We start from the raw sequence: 9,709 nt of genomic DNA on the forward strand, positions 1-9,709 counted from the left end.
CAGTATCTCAGTATCATCAAGAACAAAACAAATGTGAAGCTGCAATTACTGTAGAAGCAAAATCTAATATTCCAATGATTTCCAACGAACATGGCACTTTCAAATTTAAATTAAGTTTAAATTTCAAACTTGAAATTAACTATCAAGACTGCTTGTAAGGGTATAATGAAAAACTGCCCCTGAAGAGCACAATAATTTAAAAAAATTATTTATTATTAGAAAATGATAAAAAAGGAAGATGCAGAAATGGGGAGTGGTGTAATACAGTTTCAATACATGCATTTGCACCAGTGAAAATCATGCTCTTGGCGAGTCACTGATAGCTCTACCAGCTCTGTCACCGATGACTTAAGGTCTTTGCCCATGTACAAATGTAGTAAGCCACTTCCCACTGCTGCCGTGCCCACGCAGATGCAACACACACATTAAAACGCAACAAACTGAGTGCCCGACTGTCCTAGATGCTGAGTACCCTCAGCTCATGACAGGCCCTTCAGTCTAAACCAAAGCATAATCCTGACAATAATTTAGTGGTCAAAGTCTTAGGAATTACAAGAGCCTGTCACTTTTTTGCTTTCTTTGCTTTTTTCAATAGATCACACTTTTTTCTGTTAGGACGCCGGCACCTTTCATCAATGCTTGGGATACATTCATAATGCCACACTTCCTCCATTTTCTCCACGGGGTAAACTGCCTCCACGTAATGACGGATCAGTCTCAGTCTGAGAGGATCGAGCTGTTTTTTGTTACAAGCACCTGAATGGTTGTATTGCAGTCTGAGATTCTCCGGAGTAAAGAGTTCGGGAAAGAGCCTTACGAGAAGCCTGGCAGCAAAGTTGCCGACCGAGAGGCTCTGCTGCACGATCTCTCTTACCTCCTTATCAGACAGCAAATACAGAGAAGGCACAGGGAAGTCTGGATTAGGAACAACGAGTTCATCGAGTGGTATCTTGCAAAAATCTTTGCTGCTTCTTTCCGGTGGCAGCGGCGGCCCTTCGAATTCTTCTCGGAACCGCTCGGGGTTTATTGCATAGCTGAGAAATTCCCTCCTGTCGGGCCCTGGCACATGGATTTTCCGTTGCTGTTGGTACGAGCGCCTTTGCTCCGTGTCTCTTCGCCGACACCTCTCGTCAAGCTTCCCAACAAACTCCAATGTCCACACTCTGTCATTCTTTGCTCTGGGGTACAGTATCTGCACATAATGTCGAATTAATTTAATTCTAGTGGGATCGAGCTGTTTCTTGCCTAAAGATCCACTACAGTTGTATTGCTTCCGTAAGTTTTCATGAGTAAAGAGTTCAGGAAATAAGAGAACAAGCAATCGAGAGGCAAAGTTGCCTATGGAAAGACTGCTTTCGTATATGCTCTTAATCTGTTCTTTGTTCAACAGGTAATCTGGGACAGGGACATCAAAATCGGGAGGGGGGAAGTCAAGTTTGTCAAAGTCTATGGGCACAAGCCAAATTTTTTTTGAGCGCCTGCCAGGTTTTTCATATTCAAAACTGTCTTCCACTTTGATGATCGATACATCATCAGGTAAACTAGAAGAATCGTAACAGTCATCTCTCATCTGATCACATTCGCTTCCATCCATATATGTATTTTCAAGCTCATCGTTTATTCGCTGAACACACTGCTGCAACCAGGCTTCTTCTTCTTGCACATCTGGGAAGTAAATTTCAGTGTACCTACGGATTATTTGAAGCCGATGAGGATCCAGTAGTTGTTTCCCAGAGTCTCCATAGCAGCTGTACCTTTCAGCTAATTTTCTGTGGTCGAACAGTTCCGGAAACAATCTGTGTAACAAAAAAATAGAAAATTCCCCTGGAGAGGAAGCTTCATCTAAAAATTCATTGAGATCCTGAGCATCCAGCATGTAATCTGAGGCAATGACACTACTCCTGTCCAAGGACAAAGCTTCCTCCTGCTCTTTATCCTCCATAAAATGAGAGGATTCGACCTGCTCAGTCTCATAAAAACTGGATGATTGCACATTCTGCTGACTGTTTTCCATTTCCCTTTGAGCCCAAAATCTATTGAAAAAATCATTGACTTGAGGCAAACACTCCACCTGCCACACAGCTGTATTCTTCACAGAAGGATAACAAACTTCCACATAGTTACGGATAAGCTGCAGATGAAGAGATTCAAGTTTCCTTTTGTTGGGAAAGCCGCACGCACTGCAGCTTCTGCTGAACTCATCGTCGCTGAAGAGCTCTGGGAAGAGCTGCACTAGCAACCGGCAAGCTAAGTCTCCACCTGATGTGCTTTGATCCATGATTTGTTTGAGCTCCGCAGCAGTCAGCTGGTACTCTGGGGGGGGCTTGAAGTCTGCAACGGACTCTGCTGGACTGACTTGCTTTTTAATTCTGCTCACCTCCAGAGACAACAGGTCAACTTTACTGTGAAGCTGAGTCATATTGGTATTGAGGGTGTTAAGCGTGTAAAACATTTTCTGTATCAAAGAATATATATTTGGGTCAGAATCTACAGTGGCCGCTGCTACGGCAATGGCTGCAGCCGAGTCCCTTTTGCGTTGATCGTTCAAAGTCCGAAGATGAGAGGGACTGCTGGGGTTGATTTTTTCAAAAAACTCATAAGAAGCAAACTGCTCTGCTCCTGGCGCGTTCTTCTTCTCCGTGATTTTGTGTGAGATGCCATAGAGAGGTTTTTTATAAGATGAAGTGGTTATGTCACTGAAGGATTCTTCTTCACAGAGCCACGTTACGTTAGGATTCTTGTTCTTGTTTGGCTGCTCTGCAATTACCTGAGTGGGTGAGCCAGTGTCTCTGTTCTTCATGTTTGAAAGGGGGCCCTTTGAATAAATAAATATTGTATTAGTAAGACTGCCTTAAAAATATTATCTATATATACGTGCCCCTTAAGCAGGCATTGTTACATAAATATGCAAAGTCAAATTTTCTCCAGAGGACTTAGTTGTGTTAAACACATAAAAATTAATAAATTCACTAGGAAAAAAAAATACAGTAAAGTATTATTTAGGTTTTTGTTTGTTTGTTTGTTTTTTTTGGCTCATGGCTTTCCCCATGGAATAGAAATGCAATAATAAACCATAGTACTTTTTACCCACAGAGCTCTAAGTACTCTCCCAAATTAAGTATCAATATGCTTCACCTTGCTTATGAGGACCTTAGGCTGTGGAGAATTTGAGTGGCAACAAGTCAGCAACAGAGCCAAGAATAGAATCTAGATTTTCTGACTCCTAGTCCTGTGACCTTGCCACTGCCTCCAACAACTGCATCTAACGTTCCAGCACTCTCTTTAGGTTAGCTTTTGAAAATACCACAAAGGCTGTAAGACAACAAAACTATGCTTATTCTCTTTTTTCTGATGTGGAAGGTTTATATAGGGTTTTATCAATCTTCATAATGGTGTACAACTCCTAAACAAGTTCTAAGAATGACTGTAATTTTTAAAAAGCATTCTATTTAAATAATAAAAACTTAAAAACAAAGTAAGAAGTACCTTGGTATTATCTTTTTAAAAAGGGAAGCCTAAGATTTCTTTATTTCTGAAAGGTAGGGAAGTTTGGGATTCTAATTTTCTAAATTATACAAAAACCAGTAAGGAGCTCTTAAGGAATTAATGTTCTCAGTAATGCCTAACTCTTCCTCATTGCTTGAAATTGGAAGCAATCATTTTCATCAACTCAGAGCAAATACACAGGGCTTGGGTGTGTTGGGTTTTTTTTGCAAACACATGGATATTGCAAATAATTCTTAGGAAGTTAAACAGATAAAACAGAATCAAAATCCAACATACAGAATTCAAACATGAGAAAACACTCACAGATTTGAGAGTAGACTGTACTGAAACATTTTGCTTGGCTTGTTCCACAGAACATTAATTACATGAAAACCACAGAATTTGCATTCAAGTATTAAAACAAATGCAACACAGACTTGAGGGCTGAGCTGAGGGCCACAAGCAATTTGAAATTCTAGTGAAGACCCCACTATGTCCTACAGTGAGGAACTTGAATTAAGATCATTTTCTGCAAAAAACAACTGTAACACTCGACAAACTAATCTGGCCTCTATTTGTACTCACACTTGGCATCTGCTCACTGCAGTGACAAATTGAATCTAATTACTTTTTAATTTCTAATGCAATGTATGCTCAAAAGAGGCTCCAAGTTTAGAAACCAGCAGACTCAATTAAATTGAAGTTGTGTTTCCAAATTCTGCTCTCATTCACATCATACAACCCTACATGTGAAACCTTATGTTTTCACAACCAATGTTGCGCAGAGGGTCAGATGATAAGATGAAAGCATAACATAAAGGCAATATATTTCACCATGCGCAGAATCCCTAGCCGTGGTGGTGCATAGGACACCAGACTTCCAGGTCCCATTTAGAAGGCTGTCCCTCCCTTCCCACTCATATTAAAGCACATTTGCTATGAGGACAGTGAGGAGCCATACTCCTGTAACACCACCAGCTATTAAAAAGTGACTTACCCCAGCAAGTGGTACGATAAACCCTTAACTAAATCAGCTCTTTGTGACTTGTAAAATACCCGAACACAAGAGAGCGAATAGTGAGCAGACTGATGCACATAGCTCCCACCTAGCTGCAGGCTCCTACACTGGGGCTGGAGCCGTCATACCCCACTTGCCAATGGAGAAACAGAGGTATTTCCAGACGGTAACAGAGCTCTCCCGAATAGACATCACCCGAACGCAGGTCATGGAAATCTCCAGCGACAATAAAAATAGTTCTGCTCCCTGGTCAGACACCCAGACTGACTCACAAATTTCTTTTACCCTTTTAGATTGGAAGAGCAAAACAAAACTGCAATTCTAGAGAATACATTTGTTACACTGAGACCTGCTACCTAAGTAGCGAACTCTTCCATTTACACCCCTGTTTACAGAGGATAGTCCAAATATTCCTTCACATACAGAGTATGATTAATTCAATTCCTTCTCTACTAAATAGCTTGCCACAGGCCACCAGCTGGCTGTCAGTTCTCGTCAGAACTCCTGCCGTACCTTTTCCCTAATTAATTATATAACACTTGGCAATGTGGGGGTAACTTCTATTAATGTACACTGAACACACAGAGCCAGGGCAAAGAAACATTAGGATGTGTATTAAACGGCACAAATTCATTTTCTGAAGTATCTGACTGCACTCTGACAGTGAGTATTGTGGAAGTTTGCATTCTCGGTTTTGGATGCGGTGCTCTGGAGAAGTGTTCGTGCTGAGAACTACAGCAGAACTGCCCTTTCACTAACGCAGCTCCCAGTGCTTGGATCTGGTTGTGGGATGGATTTGCTTATCTGCACTTCAGAAACACATACTTAGTGTCTGACTAACAGACAACAACACATTTGGGGCTATATTTAAGGATTTTCTATTTCAGATGCATTTTTTTGTTTTGGTTTGTTTTTGCTTTCAGTTATCTTGTTTATTTTATAAAGTTTCCATCTGGGAACAGCACTGTCCACAGCATAAATATATGGCTTTTTGAAATTCTCCGATTAAACTAGTATTTATTATTTTTAATTAGCTTTCTGTAACACTGATCTTTAAACATTGATGTATTTCAGATAATACTATATCCATTTAAGATGATCAGTTTTAATGTACCATCAAAAAATCAGCACATATATTGTTCTATAAGGCTCAATGTACATAAGATAGTGCTGCTTTTTATATTAGATTTGCACAGCAAGTTTTCTACACTATATAAATTATTTGAACATTTGTAAAACGTAGTATTTTGGTAAACATCGACCAATATAAGTAATTGTGAAATAGTCTCTCACATTATCTCTTGGAGCCCTAAGCCAAGTTTTAAAAGCTGTTTAGTTATTGCTCTGCTCAGTGCTAAAGTCCAGCTAATTTATGACATTTATTATGCTTAATAAACAAAGTCTAAATATCTGTAAGAATACAGAACATAGTATTCTAGCATATGAGTAAAGAAGAATAAATATATAAGCAAGAAACATAGAAAACAATTCTATCAAACACATACTAACTTGGAAATGTCTTGCACATAAATTTTTAAAACTTACAATCTTCTATACTTTTTTTTTCTTGGTAAAGAAAATTAGGGAAAATTAATTTCTGGTTATGAAGTGACAATCAGAATTTTAAAAAAGCAAAATGTTTTCTGACAGAAAGTAATTTCGTAATATAATCACCAGCCCAATAGTACAGTTATATAACATAAGAATTACAGCTCTGCTTGTATCATACATAGATGACTATGTGATGTGTAGTAAAAATACACTACAAGCACCATAGTCTCAAAAAAAAGGTAACATTTTGTCCTTTGTTCAAACAGAAATAGTTAATGAAGTCATCAACTAAAAATATTGGTACTAGAAAAGTAATTAACTTGAAAGATGTTGTTAGGATTGAAGACTGTCTCTGGTTGGTTATTTAACTAAACATGCTGATTCATTGGGGTCAGTCAAGAGTGAATTTTCATCACTGTTACTCAGTCACTTTCTGATATTATAAGCCCAAAGTTAAAATTCAGTTCAAATAAATTTAAAAATTTATTAAAGACAAACAGCACACAATAAAATCCAAAACAAGCTCAGTTCAGAGTCCATTATGAAGCTCTTTTAAGAATCTGAATGCAAGTAAAACAATTGTAAAAAGAAAAAGAGGAAGGAAAAGAAAGAAATCATGTAATAAGATTAAAACCTACCTACCACAGGCATTCAGGGAAAAAAAGAGAGCCCCAAGAAGTCAGAGAGATGACAGTCAATAAAAAAATATGAAGAGCTACAGCTAGAAAGGAGAAATGAAATGCACAAATACAAGACAGAATAACTGGCTAGGTAGCAGAACAGCAGAAAAGGATATGTGCATTAGAGTAGGTCATAAACTAAATATAACCCAGGCCCTGAAGTTACTCAAAAGAGGATGAATTTGAATCTAGGTTATTTTAATAAAGTGCTGAGTGTGAAAAACAAGAGGTCACTACGCTGCTCTAGAGGGCGTTAGAAGAGATGTGACTATCCAGCACTAGACATTAACCTTTCAGGAATCTCAAATTGAACAACAAAAATATAAGATGATTCCTGAAGAAGAGCAGAAGAAACAGAATTTTAGTCTTGGAAAGGAAGGACTGAAGGTGGACAACGTCACATCAATTTTCCCACGTGCAGAATACTTTTCTAGGTATAGATGATCCCTGCTCTCCCTACCGAAAAGAACAAGGACAAAAAGAAACCTGCTCAGTTTCAGCAAAGATTAATGAAAATCTCCAGTTGCTGGAGAGGTGCAACACTAGAACAGGATAATGGAAGAGACTGAGCATCTCCTTCACCAACTGGACAAACATCTGGATTGTCACAAGTGGGATGCTGCACCAGAAGTTGTAACACATTCTGCTCTTGATACGCTGAAGTCTTCTGCATCCCTGCATTTTTATCTTTTAAGTAATACAAAAATTTATACTTGTCTCACTGACATCAAAATCCGTGTCACTTCTTCTGAAGGAAGAGTCACAGCCCTGATTCTACCACTGAGGATCCAGCTGAAGGACTGTGTGACATGAGAGGGACTGCAGTCAGTCATGCTCAGTTAATCCAAATCACTACCTGCTCCTACATTCTCTGACAAACAACAAAAATATACTTCAGATGAATGAATTAACCTGTAAGTGTGTTTCACTGATATGATCGCTCCCACGTTATTTAAAGAAATACCCAGACAAGTAATGTGTGCAAACTGGGTTAAGATTAGCCATATTTGACTCAAGCTTGTTATTAATGCAAATCTAGTTAAATGACTTGCATTTTGCTTATAGCAGCAATGAATTTAGCCTATGAAATATGAACAGAAAAATCACACAGTCATGTATAGAGAAGTCACCTCTTGTGTAAAGCGTCTTTTCTTCACACTGGGTAAGACATCTTGCTGGCTCCCTGAACCATCACAACCAAGGGAGGTCTGTTTCCGTTTGTTGGAATCCTGTAGGCAAGTAACTGCACCATCCAGTGAGTGTTTCTCAGCAGATCTGGATGTTACCGAGCAGTCTAGAGCTTCATCTTCGTTTTCTGTTTCTACTTTCACTATATTTTTTTTAGGAATTTTTACTGGAAAAAGAGAAGGTTTAGAAAGATAAAGCACTCTCTCTAGAAAACCATGACACCCTTAATACAATTTTTTGTGGTTTCTTTTTATGAAAATATGTTTTGAAGAACATCATTATTTTTATGACTTGTACGGTAAGTGTATGCTGAGGCCATCCCTAAGTCAAGTTTTTATTATGCTAGGAACCATTCAGTCATCCGGTAAATGACAGTTCTTCCCCAAAGAAGAGTCTAAACAAATAAAGTTACAGTAGGAGGAATTTTTTCAAGGGGGAGGAAGGACGTAGAGCAGAAAATATAATAAGTAACAAAGATAATGGTGTGTTTTAGATAGCTTTTTAAAAAACATTAATGTAATTTGTCTTGATCCAAGTGAATCCTTTATCAGGTTACAAAGGCTTTCATTCAACAAGTATTTTTGCCTGATCATAAATTACACAAAGTATAATATTTTACCTTCATCATCATCAGTGATTTCAGCTGAATTCATCTTCTATTTCACTAAAGAACAAAACAAAAATACAAAAATAAATATCAGCATCTTCTTGAATCAGGAAATACCTGCATCTGTTTTTATAGTTAATTTTAATCTAGAGCCACTGGGCATTAAAAGCCCACAGGTAATTTCCAATCTGTACATTTGTAGACTCTAGCTATTTTCAATAAATTTCATGGCCATCAATAGACCTGTCAGCATGCAAACTATACAGACTACATACAACAGCTAAGAATGTATTTAAAACTATACGTCTTTTTCTGGCAAGAAGAAAAGTAAAAGTCATCTTAACTTTCCCTATGAAGTATCTTGGAAGTAAATAAGCAGAACTTAACTGCATTAAACTCTCCATCTTGTACCAAGTCACTACTACTTATTACAGTCAAATGTTTTTATATTGTCACTGTGGGTGAACCAAAGTCATCACAGAAGGAAAACTCATCATAACCTGGAATATACATGCTGCAGTAAGTTTTCCCTTTAAAAATCTTTGATCTTTGATGTGGATTGCATAAATTCAAGCAGAGCAATCTGTAGATGTAAAGTAACTACCTTTTTTTTCTGTCAGCCTCTAAATAATCTAAGAATGTTTTTTGCAAGGAAAAACAAATATCTGTATTATTCTAGCAGAATTTTAGCACTATTTTTCACATGAAAGACGCAGTTGTATTTCTGTTTCCTTCAAACCTAATTTTGCAAATTACCTGGGGGCAAACATCAGTCTGTGGACATGTTCCTAAAAGATACTCTAAATCTTTTGGAGAGCAACAAAGCAAACAACCTAATCAGATCTCACTTACTGTTACAGGGCACAGAGCTGCAAACTGACACTCAACTGGTAAGCTGGTGACTGGTAAACTGTCACACACCACTCATGTTCATCTACACACAGCATTATGTTTACTTGGTCCCAGAATTATTAATTTAAATTTTCCCCAGTCAAAATTCTTCTTTCAAACAGTTTTATTTCAACTGTTCCTGCCCATCCTTTAGCCAGGGTCTGAAATCAAGGAAGGTTTCTCTCTGGCTGGAGCAAGTGCATAAAGCAACCAGTTGATCAAGAGTGTACATACAGCCCAGAAGTGGGAATTAAAGTGAAATTTAAAAAGAGAGATACAGAGGGAAAG

At 38.1% G+C, this 9,709-nt stretch overlaps 1 protein-coding gene across 2 annotated transcripts; it reads right to left on the bottom strand.

Annotated features, from left to right (window-relative positions):
• Nucleotides 1–253: 253 nt before the first annotated feature.
• BEND3 (BEN domain containing 3) lies at nucleotides 254–8,588 on the bottom strand. 2 transcript variants are annotated; one of them, XM_010167168.2, is made up of 3 exons: nucleotides 8,543–8,576; nucleotides 7,866–8,089; nucleotides 254–2,815 (listed from the first exon to the last, which is right to left on the bottom strand). In XM_010167168.2, the coding sequence occupies exons 1-3, from the start codon at nucleotides 8,574–8,576 to the stop codon at nucleotides 563–565; spliced, it is 2,511 nt and encodes an 836-aa protein (XP_010165470.1). In that variant the 3' UTR covers nucleotides 254–562. The 2 variants fall into 2 exon arrangements, with proteins under 2 accessions (XP_010165470.1, XP_010165471.1); XM_010167169.2 differs by lacking the exon at nucleotides 7,866–8,089 and having other exon boundaries at nucleotides 8,543–8,588.
• Nucleotides 8,589–9,709: the final 1,121 nt, after the last annotated feature.

This window comes from Antrostomus carolinensis, unplaced genomic scaffold, assembly GCF_000700745.2.
Source record: "Antrostomus carolinensis isolate BGI_N321 unplaced genomic scaffold, ASM70074v2 scaffold15344, whole genome shotgun sequence".
Classification (NCBI taxonomy): domain Eukaryota; kingdom Metazoa; phylum Chordata; class Aves; order Caprimulgiformes; family Caprimulgidae; genus Antrostomus; species Antrostomus carolinensis.

Bases quoted from the DNA above. Each gene is read 5' to 3' on its own strand.
- BEND3 (XM_010167168.2), bottom strand. From the start codon at position 8,576: ATGAATTCAGCTGAAATCACTGATGATGATGAAG. The intron at 8,090-8,542 runs GTAAAATATTAT...CTCTTTTTCCAG, and splicing joins AATCACTGATGATGATGAAG to TAAAAATTCCTAAAAAAAAT. The intron at 2,816-7,865 runs GTGACTTCTCTA...ATTTATTCAAAG, and splicing joins AAAGACGCTTTACACAAGAG to GGCCCCCTTTCAAACATGAA.